This window comes from Vicugna pacos, chromosome 3 (genome assembly GCF_048564905.1).
Source record: "Vicugna pacos chromosome 3, VicPac4, whole genome shotgun sequence".
NCBI lineage: Eukaryota > Metazoa > Chordata > Mammalia > Artiodactyla > Camelidae > Vicugna > Vicugna pacos.
This window is the reverse complement of record NC_132989.1, coordinates 10,932,395-10,959,583: the sequence shown is the minus strand read 5'-3', so window position 1 is coordinate 10,959,583 and position 27,189 is coordinate 10,932,395. Positions and strand designations below refer to the sequence as shown.

Sequence of the window (27,189 nt, the reverse complement as noted above, 5' to 3'; positions counted from 1 at the left end):
GGACCCAAGGAGAGAGGTCCAGTGTTTGACCACATTGTGGTGGCTCCTGGACACCCTGTGGTGTGAGTGCCAGAACGAGCGTCGGAGTGGAGAGAAAAACTGGAGTCACCGTTGGAATTAAAAGGAGATCAGTTTACTTATGCCTTCTTGCACATTCACATTTCCTGCTGAGAGTGTTGAGATCTCAGCCTTTGCTTGAGCCCATTTGGAAACAACTTCAGGGCCAGGCCCAACCACCTGCCCAAGAAAAAGGGTAAGAGAACACCGCCCCTCATCCCTCTGTGCCCTGACGGCACCTCCAGGTCTAAAGTCCTTAAAGGGAGAAATGTATCCATTCCGCCTCTTTGTCCACACTCCACGTAGCCCACCCTTGCTCCATTCACTGAAGATGGGCTGTTTTCCAATTGTTTATTTGTAGGAACAGGTTGTGGGTGCAGGCCTCAGCTGTGGGCACTTACAGCACTGATGGGCCAGGAGCTGTACTGAAGCTAAGGACCCGTGCTGTCCCGGGAAGGGGCGGAGGAGAGCGTGACCTGGTACCCGCCGGGTTGGCCTACTGGGTAGGGAGAGGTCCTTTTTGTCAGATCTGCCTGGAGACTCAGCCCTATCAGATGTTAAAGTATTTTATGAAACTACAGTGGGTGGTTTTCTGGATGGAGGCGATCTGAAAGTTCAGAAATGCATCAGGCTTTAGGAACTGATAATAGTGGTCTTTCCGGTCAGAGTGGTCTTCAAATTGTTCTTGGGAACCCAGGGTCGGGACTGCTTCAACCTAGGCAGCTCTGGTTTTGTTGTAGATGGTGAGGTTTCATCTGAAAAGGCATCATTGCTAAATGCATCCTATAAAAATGGTGCTGAAACAATGGTTTCATCATTTGAGGGAAATGAGGATTTTGCCCTTCATTCAGCCATGTATTTATTGACTTCATGGAGGAAGAGGGTTCTAGCCCTTTTGGTCCTTCAGAGACTAATAAGGGGCCTCAGTTGGATGTCCCCAAGGGTCAGCAACTCTGGGTAAAGGGGACCCAGCTTAGCAGGGCCGCGGGCTTCGGCCTCTGGTTTCCGTGTGTAGCTGAAGGTACTGGGCTCTGGACTGCGCCTCTTTGGTATCTCCGGTGTAACCCCGGGAGGGACTCCTGGGATTGGTATCTTTCTTCTCAGAGGGATGATGTCCATTTGAAGTGGGGCTTTTGATATACTTACTACGTGTGTGTGTGTGCTGGGGGACAGTGGGGACTTGACTGCAGAACTGCTGCTGGGGTGTCCAGGCCCTGGCCTGAACGGACTGAGAGGCTTTTGGGGACAGGAAGGGGCAAAGCAGCGTCTTAGGTTACCCCAGCACCAGGAAGAGCTCTCTGGAGCCACGCAGCTTCCTGTCTTGCTGCCACCCTTGTCACTCTGTCTTGTCTAGGCCACAAAGGTGTCATCTGGGGTCCCTCTCCCTTTCCACAACAGAGGACCAGGAGGACTTACCCAGAACCCAATCAAAGTGGTTTCTTCCCTGTGACTGGCCTCCCTTTTGGGGAACTTTTTTTTTTCTTTCCTTAATCTACTCTCCCATCCCCTTGAGGAATAACAGGGGCAGTTGGTGGAGCCCTGGCTCCATCGTTGGCCCTGCTTTTCCAGGACTGACCTCCCCCCTGCCCTTCAGGGGTCGCCGTTACAGCGTGTGGCTGAAGGAGCAAGTTGTTAGGTGTGACCAGAAGGGCTCAGGCCACCTTAGCCGTCCTCTGCTGAGGGGCAGCCAGGATGGCCCTCGGGCCGCTTCTTACTCTGTCTTTGGGGAGTCAGGAATGCTCTGTGAGAGTGGGGTGAAGCCCAGCAAGATCGTGTGTCTCTCATAGGCCCTGGTCTGCTTAAACACGGCATCAGTCCCGTGGAGCTGGTCCAGCACCCCCAGCACCCCGTAGCACTGGTTGAACCTGGAGGAGAGAGGAGAGTGCTGGAGACCAGCTTGCTGATCTCCGTTCATCTGTACCAGCCTCACACCCATTTCTCAGCCCTCCTACCCCCTACCCGTCCCCACCATGTTGACCACGTGCTTCAGAGTAACCTGGGCATTGTGCACACACTCCTGGGGCCGCTCCAGGATGCAGAATCTACAGTCTTCCTTTGAACAGCTCTCTTCTGTGATTTTGAGGCACATAAGTCAGGACCTGTGGCCGAGCCCATCTTTTGCTCAGGTAGGTTTTTGGGTCGCCTCCATCACAATCCCCTGGTGCACTTCAAAAAATGCACTTCCCAGGCCCTGCTGCCCCTGCTGCTTCAATTCAAAGTGGAACCCAAGAGCCTGCATCCGAAAAAAATGTCTCAGGTGATTCTGGGGCCGGAGGTTCCTAAACCTCACGACAAAAACTGTAGGCTTCCAGAGAGCACACAGCTCCCCTTGGAGTGCACACAAGAATTTGTGCATGTGTGCACTTTTTCTGGCAGTGTCCATAGCTTACACGAGATACTCAAAGGCTCAAGGCCCTAAATACAGGTAAAAACTCATAGTTGCAGGAAAATCCAGTGTCAGAAAAAAAGAAAAGGGAAAGGTCGTCTGGGTTCCAGTGTGGTCGTTCCAGACCTCTCCCTCCACTAGACCCATGTTTAAACAGAGACACCAGTGTCTGCTATGGGAATTTCCAAGAGTGAAGGTGGAGGTTGCTGCCCAGGGACCCACACTGGCAAGGGGTGCCTTACTTGAGATGGTGGTAGTCATGGAATTCAGGTGAAGGCAGGAAGGGTAGGTGGTAGCCACAGTGGGAGATGGTAGTGATGGTCAGGGCCAAGGAAAACCAGATGGTGATGGAGGACAAGTGGGAACCCATCACTACTGGACCCACCATCGCCGGCAGCATGTTGGAGACCTGCAAGGAGAAGGCTGTTTGAAGGTGGAGCCCAGAAGACGGAGGGGACCCAGGCTGGTGTCTACTTCACCGTGGGGTGGTACCAGGTAAACTTTTTTGACTTAGATCTGGGGAAGCTGGATGAGTTTCTGGAGCTTGATTTGCTGGAGTCCCTCAGCTTTGTAAGTTGGGACAAGTTATGAACTGTTTGAGCATCAACTTCCTCATTAGCAAAATGAGGATTTAAAGGGTTGTTGGGAGGATTAAGCGATACAACTTATGTTGGGCATATGCCAGGTCCACAAGAAACAGTGGCTGTAGGAAGAAAGAGCCGGTGTAGTCTAATTCTGTGCAGGAAGCTTAGGGAAGGGGGCTGAGGCCTCTGCTCTTTCCTCTGGGGGGAGCAAATGTCTACTCACCACATGCTCGATAGGGTGAGCATAGAGAGAGGTGATGCCAATGGGAGCTGTCCACTCATGATGTTTCTTGTGGATATTCTTGTAGAGTGTTGGGTGGTGAAGGAGCCTGGGAAAATAGGTAACAGTTAATAATCTTCCAGCCCCCCATTTCCCTCCCCAACCAGACCATGAGAAACCAAAGGCAGGAAGGAGAGGTTACATCCACAGGGCAAAGTTGAAATCACAGTGGATTGGCACTCAGACAGATCTGCCTTTGAGTTCTTATGGTGCATAATTTGAGGTGGGTGACGCCTCTCTCTACCTCAGTTGTATGAGCTGCAAATTGGGGATAATGGTCAGAAAGGATTCAATGAGGAAATGAATGGGAAACTGCCCTGCTGCACACATGGATGGAGATTCTGGACACCCATCAGCGGTCCCAAGTTGTCAGCTGAGGAAGAAATAGTTATTTCCGTGTTAACTAGGTAACGGGAGGCTTTTGAGGCCTGGTGCTGTTGGTCCTGCCCCTACACTTGGAGGTCTCCTCTCTCCTTGATGAATGAACCCGTGAGAGCGAGGAGCCAGCTGTGCTCAGGCAGCAACTCACTCACCGGTGTGAGTAGTAGAACAGGACTTCCTCAATCAGCGTGAAGACTGCCAGCTCCAGGAGGAACCAGTGGAAGGTGGGTAGCTCTCGGCGGCAGGGGTCTCCCCGTAACTTGAGGATGGGATAGAGGAAGGCTGTTATTGGTAAGGAGATCACGAACTGGTTGAAGAGAACTGTGCGGACAGCCCGGTGTAGTTTCTCGGGGTCCACCTGCCCAAGGGATGGAATGAAGAACAGAGATGCACGAGAGTGTGAGAAGCAGGTCCTTCCCTTCTAGGAACTAGGCTCCTCTGTGACCCACTTTCGGGAGGTCCTCACTTGGGTGGATGCTAGGAGTGATGTCTGGCCGTGGCCAGCAGCCCCTGACTGCTGCCCAGCCCAGGGGAGGAACCATCTGGCAATGCCCTGCCTTTGGCAACTCCCCTCCCGCAGCCTTAGTCTCTGCCTGAGTCAGCCTTCTTCAGGCTTCTGCAGCTTCTACCACTGTCCTCCCCGCTTCTCTGGCCAGGCCTGACCTCATGTATTCCCGACAGGCATCTTGGGGAGCCTCTTGGGTTCTTGGATTCCTCAGTCAGCCTTTTAGACCCTCCTCATCCAGAGAGCCTTGAGCACCATCAGGTGCAGAGGTCAAGGTTATTTGCCTCCTCCTGTGGTCCAATCGCACTGGACCAGGCCCAGAACAAAGAAGGATGTGAGCCAGGGAGCTCCTATCTGGCCTCTTGACCAACTTCCTGTGACCAGGTCTTTCTGGTTCTCAAGGGTGGAGCTGTCAGGATGGGGGCCTGCCTGGACATTCTCCTCAAGGTCACTGTGGGGAGCTGGCCTCACATGCTCATACCCCATCCAGCCTCAGTACTATAGCCAGCATTTCCACAGGAACCAGAAACCCCCTGAGCCCTTTGTCAGAGCACCAGAACTCCTGGGAATACATAGCCCTGTGACCATAGGTCACTTCTTGGGTCCTGATGAACTGGTTTGGGATTGTCAAAAGGGATTTATTCCTATGAAATTCTGCAAGGTGGAGGGTTGCTGCCCCTAGGGTGAGGCCAGGTTTAGAGTGATCCTCAGACTTCAGGCCTTCCTCTTCCTCCAGCTTCTCCAGGCACTGCATGTATTGAGTGACCAGAATTCACTCTCTAAGCCTTCAGTTCCATCCCATAGTGAAGCCAGGTCTGGCCAGCCTGGTTGGAGGGCACCTGTAAAGGAAACCACGCACCTCTTCTGGAAACTGGGACTGAGAGGAAGATGTCCCATATGTTTATTAATTCATTCATCCAGGGGATATATTTACTGAGTGCCCTCTACGTTTTAGGCAGTGTTCTATGTACCAGCAAGGGAGCAATGAACCAAAGATTCCTGCCCTCACTGAGTTTCTACTCAGTAGAATGGGCAGGGTAGGCTTCATTGAGATGGTGAGATATGAACAAATAGGTGCAGAAGGTAAGGGAAACGGAGATCTGGGGGAAGACTTTTTAGGGAAGGGAAGAGCTGGTGGAAAATGCTCTAAGACAGGCACATTTCTGGCATACATGGCTGGAGAGGAGTGAGGTGTGAGGGTGGAGAAGTAGAAGGTGAGATCAAAGAGGTGGGGAGGAGCCAGTGCATAAAGGGGCCCGCAGGCCACTTTGAGGACCTTGGCTTTTACTCCAAGGGAAATGGGGGTCATTCCAACGTTGTGAGCAGAGAAGGGACAAGATCTTACAGGATTATCTTGGCTGCTGTGTTGAGAGTAGACCGTAGGGAAACAAGAATAGAAACAAGGAGACCAAGGAGAATTGCAAAAATACAGACAAGAGAGGATGTCTCAGACCAGGGAGGTAGCAATGGAGGTAGTAAGACATGATTGATTCTGGCTCTCTTTTGGAAATCGGTTTCCTGATGGATTGGATGTGGAGTGTGAGGGAAAGAGAGCAGTCAAGGGCGACTCCAAGGCTTTTGGCCCGAGTGGCTCCCCAGCTCTGACTGGGGAAGCTGTGGGTAGCAAAGGCTTTGGCAGGTGGGAGGACAGAAATTCTCCTCGGGACACATTGGATGGGAGATGTCCACTGGCATCCATCAAAGAGGCACCTGGATATTTGAGCCTGGGATTCAGGAAGGAGTTCTGCGCTAGAGCTGTGGGCATTTAGGTGGTATTTAAAGTCATGACACTTGAAGAAGTAAATGAAGGGATGAGGACAGAGAAGAGGACGGAGGAGGTTGAGGAGGAACCTGAAAGGAGACTTTGAAGGAGTGAACAGTGAGGTGGGAGGAGAGACTGGGGCCTTGGAAGTCAGTGTAAGAAGCTTTAACAAGGGTTGGGGTTGAGCACCTGTGAAAACACTCCTGGTAGGTGTAATGAGACAAGCTGGCAACCAGATCCCTGGTGACCTTGCCCAGAACAATTCTGGTGGAGCAGTGGAGGTGCAGGCCTGACTGGAGGAGGTCTGTGGAGGAGGCGAGACGATGGTTTTGTGATTATTTGAGGAGATGCAGGCTGAAGGATTTAGATGAAGTTTTATGATGTCTGGAAATTAGTTTTAAATGATTAAGAAAAAATTACAGATGCATAGATATTTATATTTTTATATAGAGAGAAAACAAATATTATAAAATGTTTCAGATTGGTGAATCTAGGTGATATGTAAATGGGTTATCAGTGTCCCAATTTTCAACTTTTTAATATATCTTTACAGGTTTTCGTCATCACAAAATTTTAGGAAAAAGAGTGGACAGAGAGTAACTGGAAACTGTATTCACAACTCTTCGAAAGAGCTCTGCTGCCAAGGGGAGCCAAAATATGAGCAGTAGTGAATATGGGGGATGGAGGCAAGGGGTTCTTTTTGGTGTGGTTTTAAGATGGGGAAAATTATAGCATGTTGGTAATAAGCCCGAGAGGAATAATCCAGAAGAGTCCAAAGAAAAGGATACGAGAAAGAGAAGGAAGAATTGCTGGAGCAATTTCCTGGCGTGAACAAGAGGTGATGGGTGTAGCGTAGAGAGTGGCGGAGCAGGCTGTGGATGGGAGCTGGCAGAGGCCACCTGTTTAGACCAGGTGGGCAGGCAGAGCATGTGTATGCAGGTGCTGCCCACAGGCTGGTGTGTGCGCAGCTGTGGGCGTCTCCTCTGTCTGCTTCCATTTCCTTAGTGAAGTAGGAGGTAAGGCGGTCCTCTGGGAGGAGGGGAAGGCAGGAGGGGTTGGGGATGTGAGGAGGGAGGAGGAGTGAACTAGCTCTCCTTTCCAGGAGAGTGGGAGACTGAACAGAGCAGCGGCGGATCGTAGGAATGCCGCAGCATACCGGCCCCACTTGAGGATCTGCTTCTGATGTCTCAGGTCAGGCGTCAGGCCTTCCTGGAATGGGTCAAAGACTAAATGGCCTCCGGGGGTCCCTTCTTACTTGTGTAACCAGCTGAGGGAGCACACAGTGCAGGAGCACTGGACCTGGAGTCAGATGAGACGAGCCCTGACTTTGTTTCCTAGCAACAGTCTGACTTTAAACACGTCACTGTACCTTTCTGAACCTCGGCGTCTACAAAATGCAGTGAGACCTTCCCTGTGTGGCCCTCCCTTCCTTGTAGCCTGTGAAGTGTTCCCGTGTTAGGTGATTGTCTTGAGAGCTGGTTGTGGCCTGGTGGTTCAGAGCAGAAGCCCTGGAGTCAGCTTGAGGGGAAATCATGTTTCTAACCCATGTCATCTCATGGCCTCCATTTCCCGATCTGAACGATGAAGGTTATTACAGTACTTGGCCTTGAGGTTGTAAGCGTTTAGTCATTGGTGCCTGGTAAGGAGACTGCCGTGATCTGGCAGGTGAGAAGTTCTCAAGGGCTAAGCACTGGCTTTGACCCTTCGGCTTAAGCTGGTTCAGGAGGAAGCTCCCTGGCTGGCTGGCAGCTTTGTCCTAAGTGAGGGGAACTGTGACCCAGGCCAGCAGCCCTGCTTCAGGAAGGGACTGTTCAGAAAGCTTGGGTCAAGGGCACTATTTTTCAGCCACTCTGCTTTTCAAGAGTTCTGGGCTGAGCAGAATTCCCTGAGCTGAGGTGACTCACTTAGGTACCCAGGCCAGTTGTTAAAAGATGTAAAAGATGACTGGCTCCTCTGGGAAAAAAGCCAGGATATGGTTTGGGTGATGCTTGAATAAAACAACCGGGTTTAAGAATCAACTTCCTTGTTGTGTAATAAAAGGCTCCCGGGGGTTGTCAGAGCACCAAGCCAGGCTCAGGGAGCAGTGGGCAGTGGGGGCTCACTTCCCAGGCCCAGATGTAAGTCGGAGATGTGTGTGGCTGGCCTTCTCTTTGCTTTGGGCCAGGAGTTCCTTGTCAGCAGGGTGCAGGCCTTGTTTATTGTGGATAAACTATGCACTGGTGGTTGAACTGACTAACTGGGAGGGGAGATCTGCTTAGAAAACCACCACCACCCACACATTCAGAATTCATCCTCTCCTTCTATTAATAGTGGGCTGCATTGTTTTAGGAGCTGTCTCCCTCCCTCACAAGGGCGGCTGTTTCCCACGGTTTCAGCTTCTCGCCACCGCTGTCCCTGCTCCTGTGGACATGTGGAGAGCTGCCTGACATCTCCGGGACTCGGCCCAGTGCCAGGTTGAGACAATCGTTTCTGTTCCTAAAGTGCTGACTGCAGTGCCTTGAGGCTGCACAAGCAAGTTCGAGAGCCAGGGCCAGGAGTCAGAAGACCAGAACTTTAGTCTTGACTGGCTGCTCTGGGATTTGGGGAGTAGAATATCCTCTCTCGAACTTTCTAAATTGGAGTAGCCTTATACGGGATCACTTGGCTCCCAATGGCCATGGGCTCTCCTGGGCCAGCAGGGAGAATGCTGAGGGAGTGCCTTTAGCTCTTGTTTTCTGTGCTTTGACCAGAGAAGCCCAGCAACACTTACAGGTTCATTCTTGCCGACCTGAATTCGATAGCGGGAGATGAAGTTAGGCTTTCCCGTTGTGTCAACCACCAGGAAAAGCCCACTGAAGCTCCAGTAGACCAGAAAGGGCACCTGGATGGCACCTAAGGTTGGGAAACAGAAGGAAACCATCAGGGCACTCTCAGGTTCTGGCCGTGAGTGTATTACCTGAACATGTGCTTGGTGGTGACTGAGGCTGTGTTGTAGACGATCCCCTGCCAGGGAGATTTTCATGCTTAGGGCCAGGGGTCCTGCCGTTATCTTGGGGTGACAAACTAGCTGTGGGAACTGGGACAGGTCACTTAAGGAGTGTCTCTGTTTCTTTTCTTAGCTGTAAAATGGGGACAACAGCCTTCTAGGTGGTTGGAGACAAAAACAATACAAGATTTATGCTGAGATATATGACACACTGTAGATAAAGTGAATTGAGGTTGACATTTGGGAGTCTGCCCTGTGAGCCCTTCATGAATTGCTGAGGAACAAGGAAGCAAAGGAAGAGCTTAGTGTGTAGGGCTCGCCTAACCCCCGTTACCTTACGAAATGAGCGGAGGGGCTTCACATGTCCTGTCAGTACTTCCTGAACGGGAAAACCCATCTCTCAAGGGGCTCCTGGAAAAGTCTTCATACCCTACCCTCTTGGAGAGTCAGTGTCCGGACCACTGTGGTAACGGCTCTGGGAACTCCCGTTTGACTTTGTTAAACTCAGCCTTTCCCAAGCTATTCTTTACCCAGAACTGTTTTCTCAAAACGTCTCAGGATAGGATGGCCACATGTCCCTATTTGCCCAGGACAGTTTCAATTTACATCCGACATTCCAGCATTGTTATTAAAACCCCTTTTTCACCCTTGCAAATGCCCATTTGGATGATAAATCATATGGCCATTCCACCTATTAACATCCCACGGTGCTCATGTTCTGCAGTATATTTTAGAAAATGCTGATCAACACTTAAAATTTGGATATGGCCTTTTGCTCCACATCCTGCATTTCCATGAAGTCATCCCAAGTATCTCTAGTCTCTGACTGTGAATAAATAAGCACTGTGTCCACCCCAAAAGGCAGTCATTCTAGTGACCTTACAGTGATCTAACTCTTGTAGTATCGACTTTATTTTTCTGTGCTTTGCCTCCACCTCTAAATTTAATATCCCAAGGAGCAAGGGTGTCTTACTTAACGGTCTGTCTCTGTATCCCTCCTCTTGTGCCCCTCCTGCCTGTTGCAGCTGATACCTGAAAAATACTTGGCTAGCAATCTGGGGAAATGTGATGAGCACATGTACTCTGGAAGGCAATTTGGCAGTGTCTGAAGTGAGAACGCGAGCGAGACAGAGAGTCAAAGACAGAAAGACAGGGAGGAAGAAAAAAAGGACACATGCATTCAAACACACCAATGTCCATCTTAGCATTTAAAAAAACCCCACAGAACATTTAAGTAACCTTAATGTCCGTTAGTAGAGAATGGACGAAATTGATTAGGGTATTTCCATAGAGTGGAATAGACAGGGCAGCTTACAATATTAAGTATTTATCAGCTGATACGGAAAAATGTCCATAGCCTAATCAGTGGGAAAAAAACCAGTCAAAAGATAGTGTCTTTTAAGTTCAGCCATATATCCAGTATGTAGGAGATTTATACTGATAGATGAATAGAGGCCTTCTTCTTGGCTATGGAAGGATGGGTGACCTTAACCTTCTTTATGCTTATCTGAATTGTCTGACTTTTACTTGTAACAATGGTCATGTATTTACTTTTATCCTCAGAAGTAAGAAACGATTTTATTTGGGGAAAAAAAATGTTAGTTGGTGGTTGCCTAGCAGGCCATCCCTGAGGTGTCCGCCTACCTGTCAATCCAAGGGCTCCTTGAGGAGTACAGAATGCAAGTCACCAGAGGTGATCCTGGACACTTTCCAGCTCTAACGTCTCAAATTGCAAATATTTTCTGTCTCTGGTATTTGCTTATCACTGAGGTGATAGGTAGTTTTCCCATTGTTGTAACAGAGACGCATGAAGGGTTTTCCCACCACTTTCCCCACATACGTTTACAATCTGCATTGTTCTTTCCAATGAGAACTTAAGACTCCATTACCTGCCATATTTCATATTCAGCCCATTTTCAAAGTTCTCCTTCTAGCTAAAAACACTGGACAGAAAGATTTTACTTATACTTTTGCTTTGTGATAGCTGACACTTTTTTTAAAATCTCCCCTTCTGGACTGGACTGGACATAGGTTTTTTTGATTGTTCTCTGTGTGTGTGTGTTTGTTTATTTTCTTCCAGCAGGACTGTGACATAATTTTTTTTAACAGGATAGACACTATACCTTAAGACTTTATTGTAAATATATCTATACCCTCCTTATGAGTTTGGCACAGAGTAACCTTAATAAATATTATTTGAGTGAATGAATGTGTGAGGACAGTGTCACCAGTGTAGATGATGCTGTTATAAATTTCTGTGTTACAATAGGCTTTTTTCTTCCTCTGTGCTTTCCTAGACTTGTTTTGACTGTCAATACTTATTTGGCACTGTCAGTAATACTGAGTGAGCATTTGCTGTTGAGCCCCAAGAGCTAGACTGCACCAGTTCCAAGGACGTAAAGCCACGTGAGACAGAGCAGTCCTCGGCACTTGTGGCCCTGGCGCATCTACAAGCGTAATTACTGCTCTACACATGCATTCATTCTCACACCAACTATTTCTTTATTTTTCTATTTGGGGGAAGGAGAGGATTTCAACTTCTTTACTTAGACACACATTCCAGATTGCCCACAAGTTTAGCATTCTTTGGGGTTCCCACTGTTCTAAACGTTAAGTCCTCATTCCTTGGAATAATACACTGAGAAGTCCTGAAGTAAAGAACAAAACAATAGAAAAAGGATTTAGCTATAACCATGTACCCAAACCTCAGCGCTGGTGGCCTGGGAATCTCACCGAGAATGTAGAGGATCCACTCCTGCCCTTCGCATGTAGACAGCAGCCTCTCCCACTGGGCTTGCCAAAAGCAGCCAGAAGCACCCCAGAATCTCTGAATATGCCTTGGAAGAAAACTCATTCAAGTTTCTGGGTGAAGACTGGTGAGTAGACAGCTCCTTAATCCATGCCCTGCCCCCAGATCATGACCCCCCGGCCCCCAGGTCCTGAGTTAGAGCTGGTGGAGCAGACTCACCATGTGACCGAGTTCCAGAGAGCCACAAGCAGGAGAAGGCCAGAGCCCAGGATGAAAGCCGTCCTTCTCATGGAGCCCCAGAGGTGTCCCTCCTGGGGGAGGACAAGAGAGTGACAGGCCCCAACAAGCCTCCTGCCTATACATGCAGCTCCCTGCTGAGGCCTGGCAGGAGGGTTGTGATATCAGGATGTTAGTCACACCCATGCGGTGCACATGTTGACCTGTCCCAGCTTCTATGGGAGCCTCTTCCTTATCAGGATCTCCGAGGCTGTGTGGGTGTGTGTGATAATGAGAGCTCAAGGTTGGGGCAGAGGAGAGAGCAAACTTGACTCAGAGAAACTAGCAGATAATTTTGTCACCCAGAGGAGGACAGGCGATCCTTCCAAGAGCCATGGGATTTCAGCACCAGTCCTCTTGTTGAACGGAGGTGCTGATTATCTACACATTGGAATCACCTCAGAGCTTTTTAGAACTCCCTAGGTCCAGGCTCCTCCCCCAAGCAATTACATAAGAGTGTCTGGGGTGGGACCTGGGCCTCCCTATTTTTTAAAGCTCCCCAGCTAATTCCAGTGGGCAGGCAAGGCTAAGACGGCCATCACAGAAGGACCTGCTGAATCCCTGATGAGGACACGGGAACTTCACTGTGTTCATGGGCCAGGCCTGTTTTCCCACCCTATCACCTCTTTTGCCCCTGATGAGAAGAGTGAATAAACACATCTTCTGACTTGTAATTACTCCTCTGCTTTCTAGTAGATTAGACCAGGCTGCCAGGTGAACATGATGGTGAGTGGTTCTAGGGGCAACGAACAGACTCCCAGCAATCACTGGGATGTCCTTGTACGATCTCCTCCAAATGCCTACAGCAGCCATCATTGCGAGCTCAGTGGTCAAACAAAAAGGTCCCAGATTTGGAGAAGAAAAACCAGGTATGTCACCAATTTCTGTAGTACCGTGGACAGGAATGACAGATGTCCGTTACATCCTATGGTTCTAAGGCTGGATGGAGCCTGCTTGTGTTCTTCATGAGAGTGAACTGGAGGTGGTGGTCCCTGTAGGTCTGTGCCTGCCGCTCATCTGCAGTTAGTGAACCGGGCCTGGGCACTGCTGTGGGGGAAGCTGACCTAACAGGACCCGACATTTTAATCCAGGCTTCGGAGGTCTGAAGGAGCACATTGTTTTGGTTGACCCATTCAGAGCAACCTAAATCTGCCCGGAATCATCTCTTCTTAGCTTACCCCACCCAACTTTTGATCTACAGACCAAAAAGAAGATAGTAAGTCATTTTGTATGATCAGTGAAAAGGTTTTTGAAGGCCTAGTACTCCTCAGGGTCCTGAGCTCTGAAAAGGACCTCCTCTCTCTCCTAGTCTCTCTTGCTCTCAGTATCTCTCCCCAGAGTCTCTCTCCTCCCTTGAGGGCTGGACTGCCAGGACCAGAAAAACTTGTTCTTTCATACAGGCCATTGAAAGATCACCCTTGGGCTTTCCCAATTATTCTTTTTTTAAGGATTCACAGGATGCTTTTCATGAGCTTTTCCAGCCACTAGGAACTTTTCATTTGAGTTTAATCAAATCAAGCTAAGTCAAATTTAAAACATCAGTTCCACGTCTAGGATTAGATCTGTTTCCGGGCACTGTGCTGTTTTCTCTCTGCAGCAGCCCTAGTGCAGGGAGCAGACAGGACAGAGGACTCTGTGAGGTGCAGGAGCAGCAGCACAGAACTTATCTGGAGTCAACAGATGGTTCCCAACCCCCAGTGGGCCTTTTTCCCTGAGCAGCTGTAGAAAGAAGTGGTTCCACGCCTGAAGTGTGGGGTTTTCTACGGCCAGAGACTGTGGTAGGACAGCTATGGGGCTTTTCCGGCAATTTCCTGCAGGCAAAGAGGCTTTGGTTTTAAGGCAGCTTGGAGTCAAGTGATTCTGCTCAGCTACTGAAACAAGCACATCACTGATGGGATCACTATCCCTAAACCTCGTGGGAGATGTCAGTAATGCTGCAAGTGCAGATGTGGGGACACTGCTGCGTTCTCACCAGTGTGGTGGGTTGGGTGCTGGCATTTACCTGCTTTGGCTTCTCACTGTGCAGCGTACTTCCCGCTTCTCCCTTCATCTGGAATAAGACAGCACAGCTGAGTCTGGAGGTCACTGTCCCATGCAATCAAGGAAGTAGGGAATGGAGAAAGTTGAGGTGAATGGCTAGCAGTGATTTTTTTTTTAGAAGAATTTTCTTTCTTCAGCATTAGTTCATTATGTCAGAATTTTTTTAATGTGCTTTTTCTTTTTTGGTAAAGTTTTTCCGAGGAGGAGCAACTCACTGAGAGATAAAATCATTTTAAAATTTACATATATGTACTGTTCATTGTTTCTAAGAGCAGTTTAGAGCTTTAGGTTTTTAAACTTACATAGTTATCAAAGGAATAAAGCCAACCACAAAATAAGAATCAACAGAATGTGATAATCCAGTCATAAAGGACAGTCAAATGTGCTTACACATATTCAAGAAATCAATTATCTAAGTTATAAATAGTAAGTAGTTCATTTGTGTCCTTTACTTTTAGATTCTGCATATAAGTGATATCATACGGTATTTTTTTCTTCTTTCTGGCTTCACTTAGAACGACGATCTCCAGGTCCATCTGTGTTGCTGCTGCAAATGGCGTTATTTTATTATTTTTTATGGCTGAGCAGTATTCCATTGTGTGTATGTATTTATGTGTGTGTGTGTATATATATATATATATATATATACACACACACATATATATGTATATATATATATATATATATATATATATATATATATATATATATACACACACACACACACACACACACACCACATCTTCTTTATCCACCCATCTGTCAATGAACATTTAGGTTGTTTCCATGTCTTGGCTGTGGTGGGCTAGCTGTGATTTTTATTGCTGACTTCTCAATAGAATCACCTGGGAGTTAACCAAATTCAAAAGCAAAACAAACTGAAAACAAAGAAAAAACCCAGCCTTTGGTGGGTGCCACCTCCAGAGACTGAACTGATCTGGGCATCAGTAACATGACTGAGGGGGCTTGGCAGTCGTACTTTGGTTGACTTTCTAAGAGATGGGCTATGAGGATTCCTTTTTTTGAATAGCTTCACTCTCCGCCTCAGTACAATCCCATCTCATTCAGAAGAAGTCTCTGTCCTCTGAACCCCCACTGTACTCTAAGTGCCAACCTCACATGGCCTCAAGGATCCAGGGTCCTGCCTGAGACTCGCTTGGACAGCCTCCTTAACCTCTGTGAAGTCAAGAGTACCACACACATGGGCTGGATTTGTAATGCTGACCGAAATTTAAGCATTTCGTAAACTGCTCAACGTGATTCAAAAGATATTTATATACAGAAATCATTGGGACAGTGAACCTTGGAATCTGACACCTTTCTCAAGGTCACATGTCAGTTGCGTCAGTCACTTACTAGTCATGTGATCTTGGTCAGATTGTCCTCTCCAAGGACAGTTTCCTGAGAGGAAAATGGGGAGAAAGTGTCTGCCACTCCTGCGGTCTCTGCTGGGAGGCAGTAAATGTCATAAGCGCAGGCTCCCTGTGTATCCTTCCTGGGGCCTTCACACGGTATCTGCTTAGCATATGTGCAGCAGATGAATCAAGCAGAGGGTGTGGTTCATCGGCCCGTGTTTTCCCCAGATGTGCCTCAGGAACCCCTGCATTGGAGTCACTTAGGGGCTGGCTGCAAGCCAGATTTCCAGGCTACTCTCCAAGTCAGAATCTCTCTGTATGGAGCCTCAGAAACGGGTTTTAGACTCATTCTGAGGTGGTTGTGAGCCTCCCTGGAGTCTGGCAGCCGTTTGCCCTTGGGGGTTGGCCGAGTGCCTTGGCAGTGGGAAGGAGGGGCTTCACTGCCTGCCCAGGCTGATTAGGCAGTGCACTGTGGGTGGGTAAAGGTAACGAGGGCAGAGTGAGATGAGAACTGGCCGTCACTGGAGGTGCAGGGGGCAGGAGCTGGCTCTTGAAAATGTCCTCACCTACTCCCAACTCCCACTCCTTCTTGGCAGAAAACAGAAGCTGGAAGTTTGGATTGTTCAGGACAGGTTCTTCCCGAAGTCTCCAAAACTGAGGGAGGTATTACCAACATGATGAAATTAATGCACCTATTGTAATCAACCAAGGATGACTGGCTGGGGTCCTTCTCTGTGGAAGGCCCTGTGGCCCCGAGTGGATACACTGGGGCTCACAGGGCAGTACAGGACCGGGACACTTGGGACCAAATCTAGCAATACAGGATAGTGGATGAAGCCCAGTGACTGGGGAGGGAACGGCTTTTAAGAAGGGGTCCAGGATGGGGATGGAGAGGAACTGGGCCTGGAGTTGGGGTTAAAATTTAAGATAGCACATGCCTGTTAAAGTCCAGGACAAGAGAATTATGCTCACCATCACCACTACTTTTAACATGGAGTCAGGTGTTAAGATAATTGGGCACTTAGACAAAAGAAAATAAGTCCAGGTAAAGAATTGGGAAAGAAGAGGTAAAACTATTATTATTTTTAGATACTATGATTGTATATCAGGAAAACCCATGAGAATCCATTGTAAAACTAACACAACAGTAAGAGAAGTGAATTAGCTGGTAAGATGTAAGATGGAGGTTCAGAAATCAATAACCTATATGTATATGTAACTAGTTAGAAGAAATAACGGATGAGACAACAACAAAATACTCAGTAACTTTAACAAGAAATGTGCAAAACCTAGATGAGGAAAATGTTCCCGTTCCTGAAGGACACAAAAGTGGACATGAGCAAACAGGAAGACACACCACATAACTGGCCGGAAAGACTCGGCATCATAAGGACAGTAGTTTTCCTTAAATTAAGTTAGAAATTCAGAGTTATCTCAGTTCAAACACCAACAGATTTGTTGGCTTGTGGCTGTTCCTGGAATCAGGCAAACTCATTCTAAAATTTAAGTGAAGAAACAAATAAGCAGGACTAGCCAGGAAAACACCAGAAAGGAAGAAAAGTAGTGGAGGAGAGGGGACGAGTGGCGCTAGGTCTAGCAATGCTTAGAACACATTATAAGCCTTTAAAAAAACTTAATTATTACCTCCTCATTACCTCTTCATTTCCCCCCAGTAATTAAAGAGTTGCTTAAAAAAAAAAAAGAGTTGTTGCTGTAAGAGAAAAGAATGATTTAACCAGGATTTAAAGAGTAGTTCTAACTTGAGTTGGTTCAGTTTTGTATTCTTTGTTATTTGTTTGTTGGTTAGTTTCAAAACAAGGACCATGGTTTTTCTGAAACCAATGAACAGCTCTGTGGAAAAGTAAACAGATAGGAATGCCATGCATGAATGCCTTTTAAAATACAAACAAGATCTGGCTAGAAGGAGAATAATTAGGAATATGTTTGAGATTTCCACTTGAATGTATGACAGGATAAATTTTTCTGAGTCTCCCCCTCCTTCTCGTGTTCCTGGGACTGAGTGATTAAGGGCTGATATATAAGTTTAAACTTGGAACCCTTTGCTCCACATAAGCCTTCTGGCCAAAGGGAAAGTGACTGTATCTTCCAGTGGTGGGAAGGCCCCTTTAACTGTATGAGTCATAGTATTATTGCTTGACCTCTGATTTCATTAGAAGCAACGAAGTATTACTTAATATACCTTTTGTTCTTTGGCTGAGCCAGTAAGCCCATGTGCTATGTCCCGAGATGTTTATCTAGATAGCTGACTCCTCTAAGCTACACAACCGTATCATTCTTCTGAATATTTTATGCCAAAGCAGCTTGTTTTCTGTGCCCCTCTATGTCTGTAGACTTGTTTTGAATTTTTACTGAACCGAGTCAGAAAGTTTCTAGGGGAGACCTCAAATATAGTGGACAGATGTGTCTTCACCCAAAGAAGTTCCTTAACATTGTTTGCCAGTGGTAGTGCTCAAGTTAGAAATTTTGGCAAATAAAATACGGCAAATAACAATGATTAAATATGTAATATGTTAAGGTTCTATAATCATTACATTTTTATGGTGCTGCTTCTCTCTTTTTTCTACCTTTTGAAGTCTCCCATCTCAGAACTAGAAGATGTCTTAAGCTCATCTATTCTGATGCTCACATTTTCAATTTGAAGAAATGGAGGCATAGAAATATTCACTATTCAGCTTCAAATTATACAGCTACTTAGTGGGAGAACTTGAATTCAGTGCTCTTACACCAGTTGAGTCTGCAAAAAGTACAGACTGCACTGATGTCAGTAAATACAGGACTGGGCATTCAGATTGCAGAGACACAAAGGCATGAGATCAGCTTCTATTAGCCACAAATAATGGATTGGATATTTTGTGTGTGTGTGTGTGTGTGTGTGTGTGTGGTTTTTGTTTGTTTTGTTTTTTAATACAAAAGGCAAAATAGAGCATGTCTTTTTCTAAGATATTAATCATTCTTTCAAGAAATAGTTATTGTGGGGCGAGGTATAGTTCAAGTGGTAAAGCATGTGCTCAGCATGCACGAGGTCCTGGGTTCAATCCCCAGTGCCTCCATTGAAAAACTAACAAAATAAATAAAACTAATTACCTCCCCCCTGTAAAAAATAAAAAGAAAAAAGAAACATTTATTGTGTGCCAGATACAATGCTAGCCACAGGGGATACCAAGATGTATAAGGCATGCTTCTTGGCCCTGTTTATTAAAGTAGTACTATGTAACTTTGATTTTCCAATGAGAAAGTATATAGGAAGAGAATAGGGACTAGCATTTACTATGAGAATGCATTCAGAGAAGAGAAGGAAATGAAATACACTTAAAGTAAATATTCTAATCCTTTATAACAATGAACTGATTCCTTCTTAAAGGGAATTTGATATATATTGTGAGATTAGCCAAATTGGATACTTTTAAGGGTGGTTCTTCTGAAAGCAGATGATTTTGACTGTGCAGGCTTTTTATTGCAGAATCCCCAATCTAGGTAAATGACACAGTGAAGCCATAGGTGATGTTCATGACCTCAAAAATCTGAATACAGGGCAGGGGAATGGGATAGGGGTGGGAGAAGCAGACAGTTTAATTTTAAATTTTATTTGCCTGCAGCCTGATTCTTTCAGATTCTGGGTTCCTGGATATGCTCGATGGTTGATGAAGTTTCCGATTTTATAGGTGTTAAGATATATCATCTTTATATAAATGTGCATGGTTCCTGTGTAAATATCTTGTGAAATTATTAGAACTAAAAAAAAAAAAAAAGACCTCAAAGATCATCTGATCTCCCTCTTCCATTTTATAGCTAAGGAGGTAGGCCTAGATAGCAGAACTGACTTGTTCCAAACTCCACACAGTTTCTGGCAAAATCCAGGCTTCCTAACACTTTTTCTTGTGCCACATGTGTTTTTGGAAAAGCACAAATTCTATTTCCTAAGTGGGAAATGACGGGGAGGGGGCTGCTCTCCTGAGGACTACAACTCCCATTACGCCAGCCTCTGCTCTCCAGCTGTTTGTGTTCTTGGGAGAAGCTGAGCCATCTGCCTCCAGGGCTGAGGAGACTGTCCTGAAATGTAATCACACAGCTTGAAGTCTTGGTGAAGAGGGTTTTCAGGAGCTGCTATGACCAAGGTCTGTATGGAAGTGAGGCTTTTATAGAGAGAAACGATGTTCATCCAAGAAGATAAAATGCATGAGAGAAAAGGTTAAACTCAGACAAAAATGACTCCCTTTGGGTAGTTTCAGTAGTGCTCCCTTCACTGCTTTTGCCGGGGGTCCTTAAAACCTTTGTGATTTGCTGTGCCGCGTGAACGCATGCCCGCAGGGTGAAGGCCCGCCTGTTTTATGAGACCCCTGGCACCAAACACAAGCCTGGCACGTAGCAGGCAGTCAGGTAAACCAAGGAAGGGGAAAAGAATAAAAAGTGTTGTTCTTTGCCCTCAGAATGTGTCCAGCATTTGCTCTTGGACATTTCAGCACCTTTCCCTGTACTGCAGACTCTCCTTTCTAAGGTCAGAAGCTAATGCTCAAAGTATGTTTTACCAAATTGAATCGAATCTTTATATCTAGAGAAATTTAGTCGGAACTGCACCTGAAACTGAAGCAACCTAGAAGTCTGTACCTTGTCTTGTTTACCTTAAGCCCCGAAGGAGCTGAATGAGTGCCCTGATAACCACTGGCTCATTGTTCACCCCCATCTATACACATTGACTATCCCTCTCTCCAGTGCCCTCTGCTGGAATTCTTCCAGCGGGACTACCAGGACACTAGCAAGTCTAAGACTGGAGCCTCTGTTGATAAGTCCCAGTATGGTGCATCAAAACAGCTTTGAGATGTCTGTCCAGTTCCTAGCCCACACATCTGTCTTAGGCCTTTGCAATTTTAAGCCTGTTGTAATTGGTCCCATCCCTTCCAGGTGACCCTGGCAGATGAGAGAGGAGAAGCAATTCAGCCTCATTTGTTTCCTGGCAGTCTCTTCCAGATGGATTTTGCTCTTCTGAATTCTGACATGGGAGTTTCTCCTTCACATGGTTTTGAAGCCAAATCCTGTGCGGTTAACACAATTACCTATTTATTGCTAGAAAAACAAGACTATACAGGAAGTAGATGGTACAAACGCAGGCAGAGGATACAGACATTAGCGAGACATGCAGGGGATTCTGTGTACTAAGGAAACGTCCCAGGACAATGATGAGAGGCAAAACACACCTGTACTGTAAGTGGAGAGGGCAGAGAGGTGGCGGAGGTGAGAAGGATGCGCTTTGCCTTTCTTTAAGCGAACTTGGGTGCATCCTGACTTTGGCGACCAGCTTCCCACCCAGCAGCTCCCGCTCACCTCTGCAGTGGGCTGTTTCCCAGCTCCTCCAAGGTCCCGGCCGCGGCTCAAGCCTGCTTTCTCTTCCTTCAGCTCCTTCCTTGGTGGATGCTGTCGCCAGCTGCTGCCTCACCCCGCGGTTACCCGGTGAGCTGGGAGGCTGGCTGAGGTGATCATGTTACAGAGCAGCTGACTGGCTCAGGCCAGGCACGTGATAAGAGAAAAGGTTTGGGTTCATTTTGACTGAAGGTAAAAACATCTTTCTTGCGAAAGGACATCTCCTGAAAGCTAAGAGGAAATATGCAGTTCAATCCAGGGCTGGCAAAACACATGTGACCGAACTTCTCCTCCTCCTCCTCCCTGTTTTTTTTTTTTTTAATTCCTTCATCTTCCTCAGCTTAAGAAAATGTCTCTGTCCTGTAGGAGGCAGTTTCAATAAGAGTCATGGGTATCAGATAGTGTTGAAGGTGGAAGGAGGGCAGTTCAAGTGGATAAGAATACCTGGGCCAAAGGACCTCATTTTCTCCTTTTTCATTGCTCAGTTGCTGCTGAGGGCAGCCAAGGCGGGAGAGATACATCAACTACTCCTCTTGAGTCTAGATGCAGGAAAGGTACATCTGGAGAGGTTAAGTTTATATTTTGAAACAGGTGAAATGAGAATACAGGATCTGTGACATGAACTGGTGAGACTTCCAAAGAAGAACTGAATTTTATTTTTACATCTCTGAAAGTTACTTTTTTTTTTTTTTGCAAGGGGTAGGTAATTAGGTTTATTTATTTAGTTTTTCAATGGAGGTACTGGGGATTGAACCTAGGACCTTGTGCATGCTAAACATTCACTCTATCACTTGAGCTATACCCTCCCCACCTAAAAATTACTTTTGAGTAGGCAATATGTTCATCTAATATAAGAGACAAAAGGATCATAAGAGTGTACAGTAAAAATTCTTTTTTTATTCCTTCCTCATCCTCTTTTTCTCCCATGAGGCAACTCCTGGGACTAGTGTTTTGTATATACATCCAGAGCTTGTCTATGTAAATACAAAACTGTATGACTCCTCCTCTTTGGAAGTAGCACATCATATATGCTTCTTCTGCTCCTTGCTTTTTTTACTTAGCACTCACACATGGAGATTGTTCCATAGAGTACCATCAAGAGCTACCATGTTCTTTTTAAGGCTGCCATGCTGTTCCACTGGCTAGATGTGTCATACTTTATTTGGCCGTTGGCCAGTCTTTTCTTGCCTAATCCTTGCACAGTGCAAGGCTCAGTAAACAGTCAGTACTCATTCACAGATTACATTTTACACAACTTGTTCCTGTTTTTTATCATCTCTCCTTTCAGAGGTACCAATATTTTTCCCCCAGTATTCCAGATATTTATTTAATATGTATGTTCTCTGGTCGCCCAAGTCTTGTGCACTGATCAAACCTTGCTACCTGACCTCCAAGGCCCACCTTGATCTTGCTCCTCTCATACCTTATTCCTCACTACTTCCTATTTTGCTACATGTAGAAGCTTTGTCTGTCCCTATCTCCTTATACTGATTCTCCCACCCAGGATTTCTTTCCTGGTCCTGACCACTAATCTGTCTCTAGTTTTTTTTTTTTTTTCCTGAACTCTTTTAGCATACGTGATCAATACTCTCTAGAAGAACAGCTAATTTTTCTCTAATCATTTCAAATAGGAGCTTTATGTATCTCTGTGGCACTAATAACTCTGACACACAGTAGAGCTTGAGCAAATGAGAATCTCTCTCTGGTCCTCTGGGTTTTCTTTCTATTCTATTTTTGAGGGATTGCTCAGCTTGTAATTTCAACGTTGGATGAGGTGGCCGCTTCCTTGGCTGATTTCCTTTAAAGGAAGTAAAGGAAGCGCTCTTGAGGAGAGGTCTTGAGATCCTGGAAGAAGGTGTGTTCAGACTGAGCGCTGCCACCCACCAGCTCCTGACCTTGGCCTCTCTGAGTCTCAGTTTCCTCACCTGTAAAATGAGGGAGTTGGATTAATAGATCTGGGAGACTCCTTCCAGTTCTGATGTCTGATAATCTGGAGTTGAGATTTATAATTGTTTACCAGTTTTTCTGAAATACATCCCTTATCCCACACTCCAAGGCAACACATCTGGTCAGAAACTTCAGAAATATTTCGAAGACTTTGGGTCCCATTGCTCCTAGAACATTACAGAATGTTACAGAAGTTCAAATGCAGATTTTAAGTGCTGGTCATATTAAAAAAAAAACCCAGGATTTTTTTTTTTTTTTTTTTGAGATCTGGCTGTAGCACCAGAGATGGATGGGTTTAAGGCATTCATGCACAGGGAGAAGGAGGAAGAGAGCTTTAGAACTTACTACAGTCCCAAAATAAAAGTTTCACTGTTATCTATATTAATATGCTTTCCTACTCTCTTGCCCTTGGCCTGTATTTCTTCTTGCCTAGCTTCATATAGACAGAGATCAACTTTCTTCTTTCTAAGTACTGAATATTCAGTTAGCAGCCTTGAACAATTTCACAATAACAATAATCAAAAGATGTAGTGGCAACTAACTCTCAATCAGAATGACCTAATAAAAGTAACTAAGTTGCCAGTATTCCCATAGGCAACATATTTTCCATGCCTGGGAGAAGCTAGCTTTCTTTTCTTACCAAAGTTAGTGTAATACAAACATGTCTGCCTTTGCTCCACGCTCTGTCCATTAAAGTCAAAGTAATCTTTAAAAACGTAGATTGGACCAGGTCATTCCTGTAAGTACAATCCTTCTGGGTTTCCTGAAGCACTTTGAATAGAGTATGGTTTAAAGCCTCCCGGACCTTTACTTGACTTGACTGCTTTCCTCTGCAGCCTCATCTTAAACTGCTGTTCTCGCTCCACTTGCAGGCAGCTGCCCTGGCCTCCCTTCACTGCCTCTAACAGGCAAAACTCACTTCTAACCCTCTGTTTGAAATGTACTGCTCACAACTTCTCATGCCTCTCTCTCCCCAACTTGGGTCCTTCTCAGCTCTGCCTAAATGCCACCTTCTCAGAGTGGCTTTCTTTGACCTTTAAGTAATTGCCCAAGTATCTTCCCCTAATCCAGTTATTCTCCGTGACTTTTACCTCATTCGTTTCCTTCATGTTAGCTCTCAAAAATTCCCATTATCCTTTTATTTCTTACTTGAATGCTTGTTTACTTGTTTTATTGTCAGCCCCTGCCACCAGACTTTAAGCTCCATCAAGCTGAGACAGGATGGAAGAGGGCAGGGCACAGTCCCTCTAGGAATGACAGCAGTTTAATACCAAAATGGAAGATTCACCTCCTAGTTGGCCTTGAGGATTAAGAGATTTGACTTCTAGTCGACCTTGAGCTTCCTTATATGCTCATTGTAATGGCCTGATAAATAACATGCCCGCAGGCACCATGACAGTCCCAAGGGTAATGGCAAAAGGCCAAAGAATGGGTGGTGGCCTGATCCCAGGTGTGTGAAGCTACTGAGCCCATAAAACTGGCAACACCACGCCTAGTGGCCCTTTTTTGGGTTTCTTCCCTTTGGAGACGGCCTGCACTCTGTCTGTGGAGTGTGTACCTACTTTTACTTTAACCTGAGCACCCAATTCCCACACCCCTTTCCTTGCCTTTCTCTCGCCTTACACTATGCAGTGTGTATCTCTCTAAATAAATCTACCTTTACTCAACGGTGGCTCGCATTTGAATTCTTTCCTGTGTGAAGCCAAAGACCCACACTTGGTGGAGCACGTTCCGGGGGCTCACCCGAGACCTGGGATATGGCCCTCCTCATGCCACACATCCATTTTCCTGCATCAAAGCCAGGAAACATGTATGTTTCATTCACGAGTGCATCCTCCAGTGCCAGTGTGGGGCCCTGCCCCATAGCAATTGGACCATAAACACAACTAACTAATTGAACACCTGATCCCATACTGGAATGGGAATCAGAAGACTTAAATCTTGGTTCAATCTTTGGGAGCTGGGTGAGCTTGAATTGTTTAATTACTTTCTGTGAAATTAGGGGAATATATTAGTTAGAACATCTTGATAGACATTCCAGCTCTTGAAATCAGCTTTATGATTATTATTGGTAGATAGTGAAATTTTACTTAAGTAGATTCTCAAGGAAATCAAATGAGATACAAATAAAATAATATCCGTTTCTGGATTTAAAAAATGAGCTCTGTATACGACTTAATAAGAAAAAAAAAAAACCCAATCTGAAAATGGGCAAAAGACTTAAGCAAGCAGTTCTCCAAGGAAGAAATACAAATGATCAATAGGCACATGAAAAAATGCTCAATATCACTAATTACCAGAGAAATGTAAATCAAAACTACAATGAGGTATCACCTCACACCAGTCAGAATGGCCATCATTCAAAAGTCCAAAAACGACAAATGCTGGAGAGGCTGTGGAGAAAAGGGAACCCTCCTACACTGCTGGTGGGAATGCAGTTTGGTGCAGCCACTGTGGAAAACAGCATGGAGATTCCTCAAAAGACGAGGAATAGACTTACCATATGACCCAGGAATCCGCTCCTGGGCATATATTCGAACCCTACTTCAAAATGACACTCGCACCCCAATGTTCATAGCAGCACTATATACAATAGCCAAGACATGGAAACAGCCTAAATGTCCATCAACAGATGACTGGATAAAGAAGAGGTGGTATATTTATACAATGGAATAAAATTCAACCATAAAACCGACAACATAACACCACTTGCAGCAACATGGATGTTCCTGGAGAATGTCATTCTAAGTGAAGTAAGCCAGAAAGAGAAAGAAAAATACCGTATGAGATAGCTTATATGTGGAATCTTAAAAAAAAGAACATAAATACAAAACAGCAACAGACTCATTGACACAGAATACAAACTTCTGGTTGCCAAGGGGGCAGGGGGTGGGAAGGGACAGACTGGGATTTCCAAATTTGTAGATACTGACAGGCATATGTAGAATAGATAAACAAGATTATACTGTATAGCACAGGGAAATATATACAAAATCTTGTGGTAGCTCACAGTGAAAAAAAATGTGACAATGAATATATGTATGTTCATGTATAACTGAAAAATTGTGCTCTACAGTGGAATTTGACACATTGTAAAATGACTATAATTCAGTAAAAAAATGTTAAAAAAAATGAGCTCTGATCTCTGATCTAGTTGGAAGGTTTTTCAGGTTGTAACCAAAAGATCAAAAGAATACTCAAATGCTTTGTCATGAAACCTGATCTGTGCTTTATATTTAGGGGAAGTTTGATGATCTGTTGATAATTTTCAAGAGTCAGAAGGTTTTGCAATTATGTAGAAAAAGCAGGGAAAACACACTTCAAAAGCAGGAAATGAATTCCAGCTCTACCAAGGAAAAAAGCCAATTGGGTGCGTGTTCAGTTGAATGTAAAGTTATGATCTGGTAAAAGACAACATTACACAAAGTGACAGACCTTGGCTAAGCCTGGGTGGTGGGCACTGTAACAATGGAATTAATCAGCTGACAGTCATCTAAGTGTGCCAGCACTCTAAGGGATATAAAGATTTTTGAGGCTTGGGCTCATACTGTGATACTATATGCCTGGAGGCATTTACCTCCTTCCCCATTTTCAAAATATTTCAAACCCAAATATGTATTTTTAGATTTTATCTTCCCACACATATTCTAGTTTAAGAAATGCATTGTTATGGGAGAGGGTATAGCTCAGTGCTTAGCATTCACGGGGTCCTGGTTTCAATCCCCAGTACCTCCATTAAAATAAATAAGTAAATAAATAAAACTAATTGCCTCCCAACAAAACAAAAACAAACAAAAATAAATTGTAAAAAATGCATCATTAGATTTATTTAGGATTGGTAATAAACAGAAAGGTTTGACTGGCTAAGGATATCAACCTGTCTAGTTCTTCAGGAGATCCATTTTACAACCCATGTTCTTCAGTTTTTTGAAACCTATACCCTCCCAGCTGAGATGTATTCAAGCCTTACTTTCTATAGTTTGTAGTTCAAAACCAATAGCCTATTTTTCATATATGAAATTATATTGACTATATTCTTTTCCAACTACCCTCTTATTTGGGGCCTCCCTCCCATCAAGAATCAGTGATTTATTTACCCAATTATTCTAATTTTGCAATAGTGTAAGTGCAGGAAAAAATCCATTGTTCACAACAAACACTCCACTACCTCCTGAAATAGAAGCCTCCAGTGTTTTTGTTTTACATTTATCTTCAGAAAACTGAGAAATGAACACTCGGTTCTGGGTGAGGGGGAATTGGGGGACAGGAGATGGTGTGTTTCCTGTTTATTTCAGGGCACACCAGGCCCAGTGCTGCAGGAAAAACAGGCTGCTTTTTATGTGACTAGCTACTGATCCCACTCTTCTCTCCTGAATGTAATTACAAGTAGATGAAAGGATATTAGAAGCTCACAGGACGTGGAGTGGGGAGAGGGGAAGGGAGCGTCTTGCCTTCTCCCTCACTGCTCAACGGAATGATTAAGTCCACAGCAGAGCTAACACTGAGTATCTCAAGGATAACAAAGA

At 45.5% G+C, this 27,189-nt stretch overlaps 1 protein-coding gene across 4 annotated transcripts; it reads right to left on the bottom strand.

Annotated features, from left to right (window-relative positions):
* Positions 1 to 111: 111 nt before the first annotated feature.
* FAXDC2 (fatty acid hydroxylase domain containing 2) lies at positions 112 to 20,837 on the bottom strand. Of its 4 annotated transcripts, XR_012066714.1 has the most exons (10): positions 20,681 to 20,837; positions 13,948 to 14,030; positions 11,889 to 11,980; positions 11,654 to 11,757; positions 8,705 to 8,826; positions 3,841 to 4,046; positions 3,251 to 3,356; positions 2,686 to 2,852; positions 2,054 to 2,290; positions 1,786 to 1,922 (listed from the first exon to the last, which is right to left on the bottom strand). XR_012066714.1 is itself a non-coding variant. In XM_072954090.1 (9 exons), the coding sequence occupies exons 2-9, from the start codon at positions 13,993 to 13,995 to the stop codon at positions 1,769 to 1,771; spliced, it is 900 nt and encodes a 299-aa protein (XP_072810191.1). In that variant the 5' UTR covers positions 13,996 to 14,030; positions 20,681 to 20,837; the 3' UTR covers positions 112 to 1,768. The 4 variants fall into 4 exon arrangements, 3 of the variants coding, with proteins under 3 accessions (XP_072810191.1, XP_015103933.1, XP_072810183.1); XM_072954090.1 differs by lacking the exon at positions 2,054 to 2,290 and having other exon boundaries at positions 112 to 1,922; positions 3,841 to 3,947; XM_015248447.3 differs by lacking the exon at positions 2,054 to 2,290 and having other exon boundaries at positions 112 to 1,922; positions 20,681 to 20,834.
* Positions 20,838 to 27,189: the final 6,352 nt, after the last annotated feature.